The sequence below is a fragment of the Typopeltis vanoorti genome, chromosome 15, assembly GCF_054136105.1.
Source record: "Typopeltis vanoorti isolate ZY-2024b chromosome 15, IOZ_Tvanoo_1.0, whole genome shotgun sequence".
NCBI lineage: Eukaryota > Metazoa > Arthropoda > Arachnida > Uropygi > Thelyphonidae > Typopeltis > Typopeltis vanoorti.
Window position 1 is genome coordinate 1,003,090 of NC_143563.1, and position 21,184 is coordinate 1,024,273.

Consider the following 21,184-nt stretch of genomic DNA (forward strand, 5'->3'; position numbering starts at 1 on the left):
AACAACTAAAACATTTCAGCTACTCAGGCATGATGTTTAATGAAGTTGGTATGGTAGGAAGTCAACTGAAGAAATTTATATGGAATAAGAGAGAAATCAGTCAAAACACTAGATTAGTTGTATACAAGACAGTGTTCAAATCAATTTTAACTTATGGATCTGAGAGCAGGGTTAGAAATAAAACACTTGACCAAAGTCTAGAGACCGCAGATATGAGAGTCCTGAGAAAGATTAGGGGTGGGAACAGATGGCATCATTGGCAATATCATATTTAAAATGAGGATATTAGGAAAGAACTTGACATTGTCAGCATCAAGGAATGTGTTAGCAGAGCTAATCTTAGGTGATATGGTCACTTAAACAGAATGGGCGAGGAAAGATTAGCAAAACAAGCATTCTCTGCTAGGTTGACAGGAAAAAGACCTAGAGGAAGACCAAGATATAGGTGGACTAATAGTAAAAAGTGCCATAGAAGATAGAAATATAAGATCTGATAATTTTGGCAGGTAACAGATAGAGTTGAAGGAAAATTTTAGATAGGAAGTTAGTATAATGATATAACTTTCATGTAGTACTATCATATCCTGTGCACCACTTGAGGGTACATGTCAGGAATTTGATGATGAAAAAATCATCTTGGTTCAACTTTTTTTTTTTTTTTCTTTTGGAAGGTTGAGTCCCAAGTTTTATTCTGAGAGAGAACCCAACTTACTTGTGCCACAGACTGAATAATTCAGGAATTGATTGTAGAAGGGAGAGCTGGAAAAAGAATTTCTCTAGTTAGTGACTAGAATATCCTAGTAGTGTGGAAGTTATTATTATTACTATTATTATTCAGGCCTCCATGGAGTCAAATGACTCATTGCGGGAGGTTCTTCCTAGGAAATACAAAGTCTATCAAGACTCATTGTGGGAGGTCAATCCTAGTAAACACAAAGTATCATACCACTCCTTGAATTCATTCACCATTCTTGCTCTCACCTCTATATCAGGCAATGCATTCAACCACCCTGCATGCAAAGAAACCACTCTTCACCCTCTTGCTCACGGTTTCCTTTCGTAACTTCCGGAGATGTCCTTTGTCATCATTCCTTCAACCAAGGGAAAGAACTCCCCAGAGTTAACCCTGTAACCACCTCTCAACAGTTTAAAAGTCTCAATCATATCATCACCCCTTCTATCCACCAAACTCTGCAGTTCACATTCCCTCAGCCAATCCTCATAACTAACATTGTACAGTCCTGAAACCATCTTTGTTAACCGCCTTTGTACCTTTTCCACAGTTAATTTATCCCCTTCAAATCCTGGAGACCAAATCAGAGAACAATAGTTTAAGTGTGGTCTGATCAAGGTCTTATACAACAGAATGATAACTCTTTTATCTCTGCAGATCAGCATTATTCTCATTATTACAGCAATCCACAGTGTTACTTTCACTACCTTTGCAATATGTGTCCTAAATTTCAGGTTTCTATCAATGATCAACCGCAGATCTCTTGTCTTCAATACTTCCTCCAGTATAGCTCCTCAATATCGATGTGCCCCATCGATGTGTCCGAAACCCCAAGACCTTACATTTTGCTGCATTAAACCAACACCCCCATTCATTTGCCCATCTGTCAAGCTTATTCAAATCCTCTTGCAGGGCTACCACATATGCACTATTACTAATAACCCTTCCCAGCTTCACATCATCTGCAAACAACTGAATATCCCCTTGCAATCCACTGACAATGTCATTGATATAAAGGTTAAACAATATAGGTCCCGGCACTAAGCACTGTGGGATAGGTATCATACACAACTCCGATACCCCTATCGGACAGCCAATCCTGAATCCAGTTGACCAACCTGAACATCCAAACCCATGTGCTGCAACTTAAATATCAGCTTATCATGTGGCATCCTGTCAAATGTCTTCGCTAAATCGAAGAAAATGGCAGTATATGTCTTTCCCTCATCTACTGCTCTTGTAACTTTATTATAAAAGGCTAGCATATTGCTAAAACAAGAGCGTCCCTTCACAAATACAATTCAACTCTCACAGATAACATTACCCTCATCTGCCCAATGAGGTATATGGTCCCTCACTAATTTCTCCAAGATCTTAACTACTGATGACACACAAACTGGCCTATAATTAAAAACTTCCAGTCTGCTTCTGCCCGTATGCAATGGCACTATCTTATCTTCCTTCCATTCCGTTGGGCACCTTTCCCATAGCCAGACTTTCATTGAAAAATCAGGTAAAAGAAGCTGTCAGTTCCCTAGCACATTCTCGCAAAACTCGTGGTGAAATACCATCCAGTCCCACAGCTTTACTGACATCCTGAGTACTCAGTATTTGGAACACACTCTCCTCCTGCACCTCTAAACCTTGACCCTGCCCTATCCCTCTAGCATTAAAATTTACTCCTCTAGGATGAAATACTCCAATAAACAATTGTTCATTGTGGAATTGTTCATTGAACAATTCCACTATGTCCCCTCTGCATCAGACACTATTCCCATTTTTATCTCACAATGTCATTCTTCCACAATCATTTCTCCTCCTACTGGCTACATATCTAAAAAATTCTCTAGGATTTTCCTTGGATCTTAGGGCCAATCTCCTCATATTCCAGTTATGCCTTCCTTACCATACTAGTCACTCTCCTGGCCTGTGTCTTATATTCTTGATGCATCTTCTCTTCATCTGTCTCCTTATATCTCTTCCATAGCCTCTTTTTCACATGTAGTTCCTGTTTAATATTGTTTGTCATCAACTTTACTCCAAATGGTATCATCTTCTTCACTTGTGGAACACAGTTTACTATTGCTGCTAACAAATATTCCTTCACAATTTTCCAAGCACTAATGATATCCCGGTCTTCCAATTTTTCCCTCCATGTAACTTCCCCAAGTTGACGTCTAAGACTATTATAATCACCTGCCTTATAATTCCACATAAGTTCCCGTCTCTTTGATACTCCTGCTGTCTATTCATCTTCCAAGTTAAAACCACATGGTCCCTCTCTCCAACTGGTGGGAGAAATGTCATCTCAGGTATTATCAAGTCTTCTGATGCTATGACCAAATCCAAAACTCTTGTTCCCTCTATTACATGTTGCCTAAGACATTTGTCCCTCAAGAATTCTAGAAATTCCATTCCCTTATTGCTACATGCATCTTCCTCTCCCCATTTATACTGCTGTACTTAAAATCTCCCATAACAATCATTCTTCTTGCATTTGCCAAGATCAACTGTCTAAACATCTCCTGGTCCCCACCCTCTGTGCTCCTTTGTTTGTAGCAACAGCCCAATAAATATCCTGTCTTGCCCACCCCTACCTCACACCATATGCTTTCAAAATCATTAGTGTCACTGCCTTCCAAAGCCTCGACTTTTAGAGGACATAAGGCATCACTTATCATAAGCAGTACTCCACCACCACGCTTTCCCTTCCTATCCTGCCGAAAAATGCTATACCCTGCTACTTCTATTCCTGTTATTATATCCACTTCTGTCAACCACGTCTCAGTGATCCCAATAATCTTTGGCCATGCTGATGTTATCAGTGCCACCAATTCCTCTCCTTTATTCCTGATACTCCCAGCATTAGTATAAAAAATAAAAATGCCACTGTTTCTATATCCAGCATTATCCCCTCTAGACTCCACTGGTCTCTCGCATACAATTCCTTTCTATCCTCAAATGCACTCCAAGCATCCACATATTCCAATCCTCTCTTCTGACACAGTCTAGCTATTATGTTATTCAATATTACTGCTCTTCTTCTCAGCTCGTCACTATCATAACTAGGCAACACGCACACTATCTTTCCTCTCTGCGTCTTCTTTCGTACAACCTCAAGCAAGAACCTCATATCTCTTGCTACCTCTCAAGTCATTTGTTCCTACCATCACATCCACCCTTTCACCCCCTCTTAATTGCCATGGCCACACTTTCTATTGTTCCTCCAGGCAAACACTCCTCAAGCATCCTATCTTGATCACCATGGATCATTGAATCCGCATACATTACACCTTTTACCACCCTGTTCCTCGATTGCTCACATGCATCTCTCACTCTCTCCCCTCTAACACTTTCTCTCTGTGTTCCCCTACTTACCTGCCTTCCTGACATCACTCTATCCCTGGTTCCAGTGCTTCCTCGCATTCTTCTTATTCCCTCTCTCCTCTTCTATCATTCACATAACTCTCTCTCTCATTCCCTCTTTTCTACTGTTCCTATTCTCTCCTATCATTCCCTTTCTTCTACTGTTCCTATTCTCTCCTCTCCTATCATTCCCTCTCTTCTACTGTTCCTATTCTTTCCTCTTCTACCATTCCCATAACTCTCTCATTTCCTCTCTTCTACTGTTCCTATTCTCTCCTCCTCTATCATTCCCATAACCATCTCCCACTCCTACTCTGATTCACCTTGCGTTCGTCTCTTTCATTCGCCAAATCTCATCTTTCACACTTCTCATCTCATTCCCTAGACATTCCACATACTCTTTCAGCTCATCTACCTCTCTCTGCAAGTCAGTCACTCTTCTTTGCCATTCATCCTCCCAATTGAGACAGTCATCTCAATGAACAAATAAAATTTAAAAAAATTGAAATAGTTATTACTAGCCAACTAATCGATATGTTCACAATATACTCTTTGTTAAATCAGCACATTTTCTATGAAAATAAGCTTAATTTTGCTTAAAACAAATGGTGAAGTTGTTCAAAAAGAACTTTTAGTTGTTAAATGTCATTTATTGACCTTTCTATATTTAGAAATAAAAAAATCACTTAAAACCAGGAAATTTTTAATTTTATTTATTTATTTTTTGCAGTGGCCATGAAAAATAGGAAATTTATAGCACACATTCAGTACCATGGTAGTCTATGGGTCAGATAATACTTCAAAATTCTGCTTTTTAAGAGACAAAAACATTGGAACTTTTTCAGATCATGAAGATTCAATAAGGAAGGTATATACAACCTTGTAATTTCTCGTAGATAGGCTTATACGTTGGTTATGCATTTCTAAATCACTTAGGGAATTATACAACGTAGATCCGAATATAAATTAAATTATACTTTAATATTTCTGATATTTCGGCAATGTCATGTTGCCATTTTCAAAATTCGGATCTTCGGATCTACGTTGTACAATTCCCTAAGCGATTTAGAAAAAACAACCTTGTGGAATTACACAACAGGGAAAGCCAACTACTAATTAAAAGGTGTTTTTCTAAATGATATAAAGATGATTATGAAAAATGTACCAAACTAATATTCTCTGCCATATTATATCATTAACAGAATTCTAGTAGCAAGGCTTATACGTTGGTCAGACATAACTGATAATTAGTTTACAGAATTAACAATGCATATAAAGTATATTAATTAAAAGTAACTTTAATGAATAACTTCTATATTTCGGCAATGTCACATTGCCATCTTCAGGAACATAAAGATATGGTATGTGCACGCAGGCACTAACACAAAGCAAATGAGGAAGAAAGCAAGAAACTAATATTGTTCCTAAAGTCCTAATGGCGCCCTCTTGCGGGCTAATTTGGTAGTCTTGGCAGTTGGGCTGAAGTTCTCATAATGTAAGTCTCCCAAATTTGTTGAGGTTAGGAACGTTTTTTTAGAGCTGCTGAAGATTTTTTGAATAATCTTTCGTATTTAAACTTGCTGCAATGAATTATTTTTGCTTTCTTCCAACGAATTTTATGGTGGGTATCTAAGGCATGGTCTGCCAGCCCAAGAGCGGCTGTACTGGTGAAACCGGATGTAGTCTTGGTGTTCTGAAATCCTGATATTTGTTGTTCTGCCTGTTTGGCCAAAGCAGGACAATTTGCAGCTGCAAGGGACCTGGTATACACCAGGTAGGTCTAGGGGAAGTGGTTGGTCTTTGGTAGAGCGGATAAGGGATGCCAACTTTTTATATGGGCTGTAACAGGAAGTAAGGTCATATTTTTTGAGGATATTGGTTATTTTCTCAGAGGTGCCCTGGATGTAGGGGATGGTGATAGACTTGGTGTAATCTTTATTGTGGAGGGGGGAGGGTGGTTGTGGTTTACTGGTTTTAGTATTTTTTGGATTTTTATATATATAACCCCAAAAAAATCCAAAAAATACTAAAACCAGTAAACCACAACCCCCCTCCACAATAAAGATTACACCAAGTCTATCACCATCCCCTACATCCAGGGCACCTCTGAGAAAATAACCAATATCCTCAAAAAATATGACCTTACTTCCTGTTACAGACCATATAAAAAGTTGGCATCCCTTATCCGCTCTACCAAAGACCAACCACTTCCCCTAGACCTACCTGGTGTATACCAGGTCCCTTGCAGCTGCAAATTGTCCTACTTTGGCCAAACAGGCAGAACAACAAATATCAGGATTTCAGAACACCAAGACTACATCCGGTTTCACCAGTACAGCCGCTCTGGGCTGGCAGACCATGCCTTAGATACCCACCATAAAATTCGTTGGAAGAAAACAAAAATAATTCATCACAGCAAGTTTAAATACGAAAGATTATTCAAAGAATCTTCAGCAGCCTAAAAAACGTTCCTAACCTCAACAAATTTGGGTGCATGAAACTACCCCAAATTTGGGAGACTTACATTATGAGAACTTCAGCCCAACTGCTAAGACTACCAAATTAGCCCGCAAGAGGGCACCATTAGGCCTTTAGGAACAATATTAGTTTCTTGCTTTCTTCCTCATTTGCTTTGTGTTAGTGCCTGTGTGCACATACCATATCTTTATGTTCCTGAAGATGGCAATGTGACATTGCCGAAATATAGAAGTTATTCATTAAAGTTACCTTTAATTAATATACTTTATATGTGTTGTTAATTCCGTAAACTAATTACCAGTTATATCATTAACAGAAGTATTAATAATACTTCCTGTTAATACGTAATTTACACTTCTGATTTTCATTTAAAGCAGATCACATACACAGTATAACTTTTTATAACTTGATCATTAAATTCATATTTCTATTCTGATCATTGGTATCAATTGTTTATACAGTTATGTCATCATTCATAATAGCAAACTCACAGAGTTTACAGGAACAGTTTGTTACAGTGAATAGTTTCCTATGGCGATTTCTTCAGAATAGCATTGTGCCTATGCAGCTTTGGTTCAGAGTTGAAAATTGTTATAACACAGGAGATGCTATTCCTGTGGTTAAGAATTATAGAATATCTCCTTACAACCTACTGATCTTATGGTGAGCTTCCATGTAAAATCTCTATTCACAGATGTACCTCTCAAAGAGACTTTACATTTACTTGCAGACATCTTCCCACAAAATATCGTAAAATTATTCTAATTTGTGATGCACTCTGGATATTTCTTGTATCAAAACAAATTCTGCAACCAAGTTGAAGGAACTGCTTTAGCCAACATTTATTTGGAGCATCTAGAAGACATCTTTTTTTTTCATCTAAATACCCTCATCTCTGTTGTGAGGCCACATTTTTTCAGTGTGGCCTCACAACAGAGATTAATTACCTTCCTTTTTAGCCAAAATCTCTTTACACCCTCGTATCAAGTTTACCATGGAGATTGAAAAAGACAAGTTATCCTTTTTAGACATCCCTCTCATCCACTCACCTTCAGGTATTCTGATAACAACAGTTGACAGAAAACCCACTTTTACTGGACGTTATCTCAAACAATCTCCTCATCATCCTTATCAAAAACCAGGAATCACAAAATGTTTAATTTGACGAGTAGAACTAATTGCTCAACTCTCTATGAATTACAGAAAGAACTTTCCACTATCAAACATTACATGAAATTAAATGGCTTCTCTGAAAACACTACACAACATGTATTCGATTCCTACAATCCAATCCAGATTAAATTCAAAGAATCGATACGTGGGGTTCCAATTCCATATATTTTGGGAATTTCAGAACCAATTTCAAGAATTCTGAAGAAATATGATTTAACAGCCACTTATATCCGTATTAATAAAATATTCACCTATTTCTTCTCTTCTAAAGATAAACGTCCAACTATGTCGCTGCCTGGTGACATATCTGTCGTACTTTGGACAAACTGGACGCTCCATAGAGAAAAGAATACAAGAACATCAATCGTACATTCTTCACAACAAATCCAATAAGTCTGGATTGGCACAACACGGGATAGAGACAAGCCACAACCTTCTCTGGTCCAGGACGCGGCTTCTACACAGATGTCACTATAAATTCAAATGGCTATCAAAGGGAGTGCTGAGGCCTTACTTCAATGCCCCAACTTGAATCAAAATAATTGCCTATCCTTGTCAAAAATATGGGAAAGTTTAATCCAGATAACACAGTTTTTTTTTTTTTCAATTGAGGCCTAGTTCTTACATTAGCCTAATGTTATCTTTAATTGAATTTATAAATTAAGATTGTTGTATTGAAATCGTGAATTGATATCTATAATTTATTCATCACTCTGATGAAATTTACCTCTCTTTAGCTTAGCAATGTAACATCACGCGGCTCGTTCTACTTTTGAATGATCAATTGTTCGTATTCCACCTTGTAAAAACTGCTCCTATCAAGCGACTGATGATGGTCTGTTAATTTCAGACTGAAATATTTGGCAAATATGAAAATATCTTGTAGTAACGTGTTGATAATTCTTAATTTCACATCACAAGTGTCTCTCAAGAATAGTATTCTTGTGGTGTTTGCCATAGCAAGAACTGACAGGTTTATTCCATCACTTGAATAGAAAACAGGAAGAAATAGAAATAAAGAAAAACTCTCACATTTAGTAGTTACTTTTTCTTCTACTTCTTTCTCATCCGTCAGATAACAGGTTGAGTCCCTTATGAACAAATCTTTCACATCTGGCTCTATCTGTGGCCATTTCTGTCATCTCACTGAAGTTCAATAATTGTGACCTGTCCTTCAAAGACTCTAGCCAAGTTCTTTTTGGTCAACCTCTTCATCGTCTTCCTTTAATGATTCCATTCATTACTATATTTGGTAATCTCTGAAAGGATATTTTCTGGAGGTGTCCAAACGATCTTACTTGCTGTTTAAGAATTACAGATATGATATCTTCTCTATAGTTTAATTCATGTTTGACTTGCTCATTTGTTTGAAATTTTGACCAGGGATTCTTAAGCATTTCATTTTGAATGCTCTGATTTTTTGCATTTCTTTTTGTCTGAGTCTCCATGTCTCAGCTAAATATGTTGCTGTAGGTATAACAATGATTTTATAGAGTTTGAGGGTTTTCGAAATGCTGCTCTTTTTCCATATTAGACCATCCTTTGTTAAGTCTGTATTTTACTGTTTCTGTGTTGTTGAGGTTGTGAGTAATGAGACTGCCGTGATATCTAAATTGCTTTACTTGTTCAAGTTTCGTAAAGCAACTTCACCTGTGTCCATATACATACACACAAACAAATAAAAGATAAAAATAGCATACCTTTCTTATATGAGTAATTAATTCCTCCTTGTTTCCTTGATATTTAGAACTAGAAGGTCCAGGGAGGACTTGACTTGCTTGAATTCTGTCATCTTTCAATGAGGAAAGGCAACGGCCAAATACTGCTTCACCTAATAATAAGAAATGAAACCACTGAAAATAATCTTAGGTTTTCAGTGATGTAAATATTATTATTAACATCAGACATCCATGCAGTAAGATTCATCATGGGAAGTACATTGGTGGGCGGTCTGAAAAGTTCTCGGCCTCAACCATAGATGGCAACACTATTGGCATGATATCTTTTTTAATAAGTTAGTACATCTGTCATAAGCATCCATGTGAAATTGCAAGTCATTCCATCAAGTAGTTTGTTTTATACAGCTGTCTGAAGTTGTATCCCTTGAAATGGATAAAATTGAGTATCGTGCGGTTATAGAATTCTTTGTAAAACAAGGTTTAATGCCAAAAGAAATTCATTCGCAGTTCATAAAATTTTATGGGCACTCTTCTCCTTTTTCGACAATTAAGAAATGGGCTACCGAGTTTAAATGTACCAGCCTTGGAGATGATCCATCTGAAGGACATCCAAAAAGTGTAACACCACCAGATATTATTGATCAAGTGTACGATATTATTATTACGGTCGACTCCAGGGAGTACTTACACTCATTGAAGGAGGCCCTAAACATCATGTCCACACAACTATACGACATTCTCACAGTATCTATCATACCTTGCCTTGAACTCACTCACCACCATAGCATCCACAACAGATTCTGGCAGCTTATTCCACTCATTTACCACTCTAAAAGTAAAGAACCCAGCTCTAACACCCTTGCTAACCACACTCTTGTCCAGCTTCCATAGGTATCCCCTAGTTCTCCTACCACCAGTCCTGATCTCAAAAATATCTTCTGAATTAATCCTATAGAAACCCTTTAGCAATTTGAATGCCTCAATCATATCTCCCCTTTTCTGCCTATCAACTAATTTCTGTAACCCACAAATCTTCAACCTGTTCTCATAAGGTTCATTCCATAGACCTGCTATCATCTTGGACACTCACCTCTGGATCCTCTCCACCTCCTCCCATCAAAAAGAAACCTAGGTGACTAAATCTGGGCATAGTCGAGATGATGTCTTATCAAGGCTCAGTACAGAGGTACAATAATTTGCTTGTCTCTGCTCGTCAAGGTATTTTTCAACAACCAAGTGAGTTGATGAGCTGATTTAGCTACTTTTGCAATGTGCTCCCTAAACTTCATCTCCCTATCCACCAATACTCCCAAGCCCCTGGCCTCATCAATCTCCTGGAGTACAGTTCCACCAATGGGGTATACTGCTGCTAATCTTTTCACCCCAAAATGCATAACCTTACATTTTGTTAAATTAAATTGACATCCATTCTCCATTCTCCTTAGCCCAGAACTCCAATCTATGCAAGTCGTTCGGCAAGATTTTGACATCTGCATTCATTATTGCACTACCCAACTTTGCATCATCAGCAGACAAATGAACCATTCCTCTTAGATCCATCCCTATATCGTTAATGAACAAATTAAACAGCAATGGTCCAAGAACAGAACCCTGAGGCACACCACTAGTCACAGGCTGTCTTTTGAACTCTACTCCTGAATAAACTACTCTCTGATATCTCTCCAACCACCCACCTATCCATCTCACCAACCCCGTATCCATTCCCATATGTTGTAGCTTACGAATTAGAATTCCATGTGGTATCCTGTCAAATGCCTTAGCCAGGTCCAGCAGTATCACTGTAAACCCATTACCCTTATCCAGTTCAGCCATCACTGTGTTATAAAACTTGAGCAAGTTACTGAGGCATGATCTACCCTTCACAAAGTTCCTCCGTACAGTATCTCATTTTCATTAATCGATTCCTGTATTTTTCCCTTGACTACATTCTCCAAGACCATGACAACAACTCCTGATATGCTGATCGGTCGGAAATTTGCAACAGTAGTCTTGGATCCTCCTTTATGCAGTGAAACTATTTTCCCCTCTTTCCACACCTTCGGGACTAAACCAGACCCGAGACTCAGATTAAACAACATGGTCAAGGGCATTGATAATTCTTTAGCCGCTTCACATAAGACCCGTGCCGGGATACCATCCAATCCCACAGATGTATTCACATTAAGGTTCTGTAATAGACTATTCACCTCCACTTCATTCATCACAATTCCCGTATAAACTAATGGTTCCTTCATTTTTTCAATGTCACCACCTGGATGATATACTCTTGCAACGTGCTCGCTCAGTAATTCCATTATATCGACTGATTCAGTGACCTCCTTACCATCATCATTCCTTAAAATCATTTTGCCATGTACAGTTTTTTTTTTTTTTTTTCTGCTTGTAGCATATTGAAAGTTTGGGATTCTCTTTGGCTTGCATAGAGAATCCCAAATTTATCTTGCTAGTTTCCTTTCATAATCTGCTTTTTTTTTTTTTTTTTTTTTTTTTTTAACGACACTGGTTATCCTTCTGGCCTGCACTTTATACAGTTCGTGCGCCTACAGGTCACCTCTTTCTTTAAATTCCCTCCACAGTTGTTTCTTTTTTTTTGCAGCTCAAGCTTATTCATCCATTTAACCCCTACTTGTTTTACTATTCGAACGCTAGGTATACAATCAGCCATAACCTCCTGTAAATGCTCCTTGCCTGCTTCCCATGCTCTATCGACATCCAGCCCTTGCAGTTTTACATGCCATGGCACTGATCCAAGCAATCTCCTAAGCTTGTCATACTTGTCAGCACGGTAATTCTACATATACCCTGTCTTAATTGAAAATTCCACACCTTTAGCCACCTCCCAGGTCAAGATCTTATGATCACTCTCACCAATAGGTGGCAACATGGTCATATTCATTACAGTGAAATTCTCAGATGTTATTACCAGGTCAAGCACTCTCAAACCCCTAGTATTTTCTATTACATGCTGTCTCAGATAGTTATCCCTTAATAATTGAATAAAATCCATTTCCTTCCTCACGTGTCCTCTCCTCCTTCCAATCAATGCTATCATAGTTGAAATCCCCCATAATAATTACCCTCCTTCAACTCATTTCATTAATTTGTTTATGCATACTATCTTCACCATCTATTCCATCACCTGGTCTATAGTAGCACCCAACTGTATATTTTGTTCTGCCAGTCTCAATCTCACACCAAATAGCCTCGAATGAGCTCTTTTCACTATCCTGCGATACAACTTCAATTCTCCTTGTCTGCAGTTCATCAGCTATCATCAGTAACACTCCTCTCCCCCTATTTTATTCTCTCTGTCCCTCCTAAACACACTATAACCTACACATTCTATCCCACTAACTATATCATCTTCCGTCAGCCTTGTTTCACTAATGCCAATAACCTGTGGCCAGGAAGAGCCAATCAAGGCCAAAAATTCTTCCTTCTTGTTCCTAATACTCCTGGCATTAGTATACATGAATTGCAGTGTTCCCTTTGTCCCACCCCTATCTTGATGCGTTATTCTAAATATCCCATTCCCATTTTTTGTCCTTATTGCTGGCTCGGGTACATTATATACATTCTTACACTCAACTGTCTCACTGATGTCTGCATATCCACTTACCCCACCCCCCTCCTTGGTAGTTCTAGTTTCCCTGGTTCTGCATGACATATGGTATCGGATGACCAGCGAGTCAAAGTGTGTGAAATTGCCGAGACTATAGGCTTTCAAAACAATGCAATTTTGCATGAAGAATTGAAAATAAAAAAGCTTTGCGAAAGATGGGTGCCAAGCTTGCTCACAGCAGATCAAAAACACACTTGCATGAAAATCTCTGAACAGTGCTTGGAGCGTTTTAACAAGAATAAAACTGATTGTGTGTCAATTTATTACTATGGATAAGACTTGGATTCACCATTAGACACCACTATCCAAACAGCAGTCAAAACAGTGGACAGAAACCAGTTTTTCAGCGCCAAAGAAGACAAAGTCGGTTACATCAGCAGGAAAGGTCATGGCATTAGTGTTTTTGGATGCTGAAGGCATTTTGTTTATTAATTATTGTTAAATTGTGAATGAAGAATTTTATGATTATTAATACTTCATTCATGATTTAACATGAATTGCATTTCCTGAGCTAAGTTTGCTCCTAAGTAAATTGTAATTTAAACACTTACTGTTTTTTGTTCATTGAAATAATAATTGTAATTTTTTTTAGCTATTTATCTTATATAAATTCTTTATATTAACTTGTAAATGTATCCTAAGCAAACTGTAATATATGCATTTTATTTGTTGTTTCTGAAAGTGAAAGTATTTCTAAGGGACTCTGCTAATGTGATTTGATTGGCTGCTATCAGAAAACTATGCTATTTTGAGATAGCGCATGCCTTAGCGTTGGGAACTGTATAACGATCACATGGAAATTTTGTGGTGAACTGAAGGAGCGGAGAAAAACAAGTTTGGGTGGGAAACAGAGAGAGGATTTATGAGATATAGGAAGAAGGAACCAGAAGGAAAATGATAAAGAAAATCATAAATATAAAGAGCTAATAAGCTTCATTTCGGCGATATTTAAGTAACTTAATGGTTGCACCTGTTTGGAAACTCGTATAGCAGAGTATATAAGTTCTTTTCGCTATACACTTTGGTATTATTAGGTCTAGCTACTCACCGATGAAGCCTCAAAAAAGGCTGAAACCGGTCTGGGTAGTGACCTTCCACCATAATGTAATAACAGCATACATTTCCTAGGAAATGTGTTTTTACATTATGGGAAATACCTAAGAATAGCGATCAGAACTTCACCACCTTTGCTACGAGTTGTCCGGTATTGTACTACGTACTAGGGTCACTTGCATTAGCTCACGCTAGTGGTCGCCGATACTTTATAGTTTACTATATTCGGCAAGAAACTCTCTGATTCCAATCTTTGAGTTTCTTATTCAGTTTTAAAACAATGTGTGATTTAATATCCCCTTAATTTATATAAAAAATGTTAGTTGTTAAAAAATGTAACATTTCTTCTTTGCCATCTGTGCACAGCACTGACGTGCTATAGCTTCTGAAACGTGAAATCAGCAGGAATGATTGATTTACATATATCCCCAGTTGTAATCTCAAGTGATGTATTATCTCAGATATGTACCATTGCTGTTAGTCAACATCCATCCATTCTCCAGCTCCAAATCAACTTCCTGTCCTCCTCTCACATTCCTTTCTTACCTCTGTGCTTTCGAACAGTCCTAAAAAATGTAACATTTCTTCTTTGCCATCTGTGCACAGCACTGACGTGCTATAGGTTCTGCAACATGAAATCAGCAGGAATGATTGATTTACATATACCCCCAGTTGTAAATACATGCTGGATTTCTTTTCATATGAAATATTCATTATTAATACCATGTTCCAACATAAAGCTGTGCATAAATTTGCATGGAGAGAAGACACATATTGATTACTATTGTGGATAGTGATTCTTTCACAATAGTTCAGGACAACAATATACAGAGAATATGAAATAGAAAGTGGTACCTATTAGTTTTGAGCAGGATAAAAATGAATACATCCTGACAACAAAAATTAATAAAACTTTTAAATAGAATCAGAGTTGAGCAGCTTTCAATGATGACCTGTAGTCAAATAGTATTTAAAAAAAAAAAAAATTAGCAATTAGAATCAAATCTTGTGAGATGCCATAGCAAAATTTGAAATAAACATTCATTGATTTAGCCAGAGAAGCAGCAGTGAAGTTGCAAGGAGAGAAAAATCAGAATTCCCTGGTGGAATGGAAATTAAACAGACAGTGATGGAAAAGAAGAAAGGATATTAAAGTTCTTAACAAGTGAGTAAACATATGCTCTAGGAGCACTGAGATAAAAGTCAAGGAAAAATTTTGGCCAGAACATTTCTAGAAGATAAATATCCGAAAGATGGCAAATTACTCTGGGGCTATTGAAAGTTTTAGAAAAGTACTGTAAAAGGAATCCAAGATGATAAAGATAACACAAATTGAAAATAAAGAAATAATTGTGTGGATTTATTTATTTATTCTTATGGCAAAAAGAATATAATATACCTATAGGTCAATGTCTAATCCAGAAAGCCAATCCAAGGCCTCATCTGTCACCTCATGGATGTCACCATGGGCAGTCGTTCACAATATGAGTGATTGTCTGGGCTAGAAACAGACACAATAAGGGTGACCATTTCCATTTGTGTAGTAGGTAGCCACATCTGTCCTGGTTAGTTCTGATCCTGGCATGGAAACAGAAAATATTATCCAAATTAGAAATTAGACAGAAAAAAAAAGTATCCTGTCCCTGATGGCATTTCTCCAATTGTCCTAAAGGTTTGTGCACTAGAACTGACTCCTATTCTGTGTTGTCTGTACATACTCTCTTACTCCACTAGTATCCTGTTGACAGATGACCAAATCTTCCTAGGAAGAGCAAAACTAGGCTGCAGAACATAGGGATCATCAACCACTGAGATTGTTAGACCAATGTTCTCTCTCTCCACATGTTAGATGTTGATGGTAAGGCAGCTGAGGAGAGTTCATCCATAGACCAGAAAGAGTTTCCTGATTTTAGATGAAGACTAGGTGGATTTTTGAGAGTCCGGTGAAGGAAAGAAGCAGGTTGCTCATTATTTTATTAAATTATTTAATCAAGGCTTGTCTTCTCCATATATTTGGTGGAGCAATGTTGGATAAGACAGGCAGCCAGGGGAGAGGGGTGCTTCTCAGTGTCCCACAAATTGTGGACATGGTAGAGTTTAGCTGGATATCTATGATGTTAGTGTGCACACTTCTTTCCCAAATGGGACACAATATTCTACTGCAGAGAATGCGAGAGTTAGTGCACTGCAGAGAATGCGAGAGTTAGTGCAGACAACCTTAGGACTTCTGTCCCACAACCCCAGATTGTTCCAGCAAGCCTTAAAATATTATTTCTCGTTTTAATTTTGTTGAACAGATCGGTGATGTGCGTTTTATAGATTAGGTTTCTATCCAGGCTCACTCCAAGGTATTTTTGGTGAGGCTCATGTTCTACCATCTTGCTGCAGAAAGAGAGGCTGAGGTGTTGATCTGCTTCTGCATTATTTAAGTGGAATGCTGTGGACACAGTTTTTGTTGTATTTGGCTTCAGGTACCACGTTTAGGTCTGTGTTCAAGATTATTTCCAAGTTGGAAAAGGGGGTAGACTGGTGTAGAATTGCTAGATTATTGGCATACATGTATTTGCTTGAGCTGATATGTGATATGTCAGACATGTAGATGTTGAAGAGAAAAGGGGCTAACACTGAGCCCGGTGGGAGACTGCTGTGGAGGAATCTGAGAAACTTTTACCTGCTCTTTTTTTGCCACCAATATGAACTCAGATCTTTCTGTTGGAGAGAACAGATTTGAAAAGCTAGAAAAAAAAATTTTTTTGCACCTTATATTGCCTAGTTTTAGGAGGAAGCCCCTGATCCAAAGTGTGCCATAAGCTGATGTTAGGTCAATGAAAGTGACTCCGGATACAAGTTTCTTCTGGAAGCCTGCTTCAATCTGTGTTGTCAGGGACAGGACCTGGTCATATCTTCTTCCCGGCCTGAAGTCAGCATATTCAATCAGGAATGCTCTTTCGATGAGTGGTGAAATTCTTTTAAGGAGAATTCTTTCAAAGAGCTTAAAGCTGCAGCAAAGCGCGGAGATAGGTCATAGATTCTTGACATTATTTGGATCTTTCCTTGGTTTGGGCACAGCAATTATTTTGGCTTCCTGCCATAGTTTTGGTAGTTTTCCAGTTGTTATAATTTTTGAGAAAAGGGCAGCCATGTTTAACCTCGTTAGCCGAGATGTTTGAGAAACTCGGGGAGGAGACCATCTACTCTTGCATCCTTGTCATTCTTGGTGAGTTTTATGGCTTCCTGTACTTCTCTCCCAGAGATATTGGGCATACAATTTCAGGAAGCTCGGGGCCCATCTTCATGTTTTTTCTGATGGTAGATTGTACAGTTATTTTCCTGGTAGAGCTGGGATGTATCTCGGAAATTTTTAAGTAGATGATTAGCCATTTGGTATGGAGTTATCTCTGGTGGTTTGTATGTTATTGGTTGTGCCCACCTAATGTTTTCAGAAGTGATGAGATTTCCAGATAGTTTGATGAAGTCAAGTTCATGGATGGTTGAGATCCATCTATCCTTTCTATTTTTGTCAAGTGTTGCTATGAGCTCCTTAGCAGCAGTTGGGTCTTCAGTTTTTTCATATTTGGCTAAACGTTCCTCAGTTTCCTTGCTACAGCATGGGATGTACTGTTTTCTGTAGTCTCAGGGAATAAAGGCTTTGGCTGCAGTTTTGATTAGTTTAAAAAATCTGGGGGAGCTATAAGGGGTGGGTGATACTGCTGTAATGATTTGTTCAATTTGTTTCTCTCAAATATATTCCAGTTGGATCTGTGAAGGTTCCATCTAGCAATTACTGTGCTAGTGATGATTGGGATTGGTGTGCCTGTTAAGGAATCTGTTGAGGATGATTCTGGTTGTTGGCAGAGAGCAGTCTTCAGAGTCTTTAGAGACTATGCACAGATTTGGGGTGTAGGTTCTGTTCCATCTGGCTGAGGGAAAAGTGCCTTCTTGCTTGGCATCATAAATCAAATATAGGTTATATGTATCCATTCAGTCAACCAGATTATCACCATCTTGGTTGTTAGAGGAATAGTCCACATGGTGTGATGAGAGTTGAAGTCACCAACATAGATAGGAGGGTGAGGTGGTGGCCAGTCCAGGATTGCAATGGTGGTATTTTAATACCCATGGAATATTCTATTTCAGGCATATTGGGTTATTTGCTTGAGTTCGGGCTGGATGTAGGTTGCCAAGGCATGCTTAGGATGGAAGTTATAAGACAAGACAATTTACTTGACAGTTGAGTTGGATAAAGAGACTGGCTGCATGATCATAGTGCTGGATTTTGCAAAGGCACAGATAGGATACAGACAGTATACTAAGTAGAATACTACAATGAACTTTGTTACATAAACTACAGCAAATGGCAACTGATATGCAGCTGGTGATATCAATATGAGAGTGAAGAACAGATGCTAAAGAGTAGTGCATACGGAGAAGTAGAATCCAGCAAAAGGCAAGGTAGCTGACAGTATAGTGCAGGGCTCTGCACTTGGACCACTGCTGCTTAATTTACATTAATGATATAGGAAATGATCTGAAGGGAAATATTTGTTTGTTTGCTGATGATGCAAAATTGGATAACGTAACCAGTTAACTAAGGTGATGTAGATAGCTTTCAGCATGGTTTAAATAGGTTGAGTGTAGGCAAAAGATAAGAAAAAAATTGTATATAGTTATACATTTTAGGATGAAAAGATTACAAGCTATGTAATATACTGATAATATTGTTCTCTCGGAAATCAATGAAGATGGGGATTTGGGGGTGTTGATGAACAGGGAGTTGCAGTTCTGGAATATTGCATAAGTGGTCCGAGTAGTTCATAGGATTACTTGGTTATTTATGAACATCCTAACAAGCACAGGTTATTTCTCTTTATATGGCCTTCACACAGAGGGGATCTAGATTACTATGTAAGGTCTCTGGTCACTTTAGTTTCTTGCAGAACTTGGTTGATAGTAGGCAGAAAAGAGGGATTATGGTAATAGCATATAACATTTTATTGGACTGATGCAAAGGAAAGTTCTCAGCATTTGGCTCAAGGAGATAGCAGAAGTCTCTTTTCAGGTTACCTTTTTTTTTTTTTTTTTTTTTTTTTTAATATCGACCCATCAGATGTTGCAAAATCTGTAGCATGAGTGCCTCTTATGGTCATAACTAGCTTTGACCCTAAGTGACTCCTACTTGGTGCGTTACAATTATTCACAATAACGTTTTTAAATTTCAGCAAAGACCCTTTCAGGTCTAACAGTCAAGCTCAGATGTTGAATATTATTCATAACTTATTTGAATGGCATTAACAACAACCAAATGAACTATTTTATAAGAAAAAAAGATATTTATTAACTGGCTTATATTTCACTGGATTTCAAACCAGCATCTTCAAAGCAGAAAGCAGCATGTTATAGTTAACAATGAGTAAGTGAAACAATTCGAATTGTAACAGACAAAAGATCTCAAGTACTAATCTGGTGATCTCTAATGTCAAAAAAGAAGAACAATTATCTTAGTTGATCTTAGGATAAGTTTCCAACATTTCTGGCAAATTAATGCAACCATACTTGCTCAGGTTTAGGAGAATTATTTAGCCATGACTGACTCTAAAAATAATCTTTCTGATCTGTAACAATTTCTAAATAGCACACTGGTTTTCTTCCATCTACTCAAACTATAACATGCTGCTTTGTGCTCTGAAGATGCTGGTTTGAAATCCAGTGAAATATAAGCCAGTTAATAAACATATTTTTTTACATTCTTTTTTTAGTTCTTAATGGATTTTTATTAGATGAGAGGCAAAATATAAATGAATCAATTTGACACTGTATTATGATTACATGCAAACTGCACAGGTGTTCTGCTTATCCTGCAGCTAAAAATAAATGAAACTATGATCAAAGAATTTCCAAACAGGCAATTTTTTTTGTGGGGATGGGGAGAGAGAGCAATTTCCTTTCTTTGCTGAGTTCCATCAGCTGGCAAAAAAATTACCAACTGATATTTTTTAAATTTGAAGATTAATAAAACCAAATTATCACTTTAATATCTAAGAACATTAGTAGTATCAGTTTTACCTATTAGAGTGACAGGTATTCCAAATTCCAAAGCAGCAATTGCAGTCCACTTTCCTGTCCCTTTCTGAAATTAAAAAGAGAATTAGAATTACAAGGGACATCTAGAAAGCAAGTTCCATTTTTAAATATTTTCACTGCAGTGCTGCAATCGCAATGGTGTGCATGCATGCTGAGTTTGTTGATTTCTTAGCAAGGCAATGGTGCCATTTTCAGACATTCTCGCAATGTGTACGCTTCTTGGAATGTGTTTATAATGTCTAAGAAAATCGAATCATCTGTGGCATGAAATTAGGTCATCAGTTATCAGTTTCTTGAATGCGAGGAACGTTAAAAGCAGCTGAAATTCAACTGCAAATTATTGAGGTTTATGGAGAACACACAATGAGCGATTCAATGATATGATGATGATGGGTAAGACTTTTTAATGAAGGAAGGACAGGTGTACATGATGAATGGACAGGCTGACCATCTTTAGTAACTGACCATTTGGTGCATTCAGCTGAAGAGAAGATTCGACAGAATAGGGGATTCACTATTATGTCACTCTTGCCGTAATTTCCAGAAGTTTCATGTTCAAGTCTTCATGAAATTGTGTCGGAGAAACTGAATTATCAGAAATTGTGTGCACGCTGGGTGCCGAAGTTGCTTACAGAACAACACAAAGTGAATCAGCTGGGCAGAGCGTTGGAATTCTTGATAGGCTACCATGAAGATGGCGATGCTTTCCTGAGTAGACTTGTCACCAGGGACGAGACTTGGTTATCACATGCAACCCCTGAATCCAAACAACAGTCCATGAAGTGAAGGCACACCTCATCACTAGTCAAGACAAAATTGAAGAAAAAAGTTTCCAGTCGGAAAATAATCTGCACTGTGTTTTGGGACAGACAAGGAATTTTGATTGTAGACCTGGTGGGTCAAAGCTCCACAATCAACTTGAGTATGTTCTCCAAACCTTTAAAGAAACTGCATCGTGTGATCCAGAATAAATGACAT

The 21,184-nt window shown here is 37.9% G+C and overlaps 1 protein-coding gene across 2 annotated transcripts in view; it reads right to left on the bottom strand.

The window, feature by feature from the left end:
- Pgd (phosphogluconate dehydrogenase) overlaps nucleotides 1–21,184 on the bottom strand; it is a 246,262-nt gene that overhangs the window by 60,731 nt on the left and 164,347 nt on the right. For both annotated transcript variants that reach the window (XM_090405817.1, XM_090405816.1), the window contains exons 8-9: nucleotides 20,189–20,252; nucleotides 9,451–9,581 (exon numbers count right to left, since the gene is read on the bottom strand). In XM_090405817.1, the coding sequence (XP_090261943.1) occupies nucleotides 9,451–9,581; nucleotides 20,189–20,252 (195 nt within the window). The remainder of the gene's footprint in view (nucleotides 1–9,450; nucleotides 9,582–20,188; nucleotides 20,253–21,184) is intronic.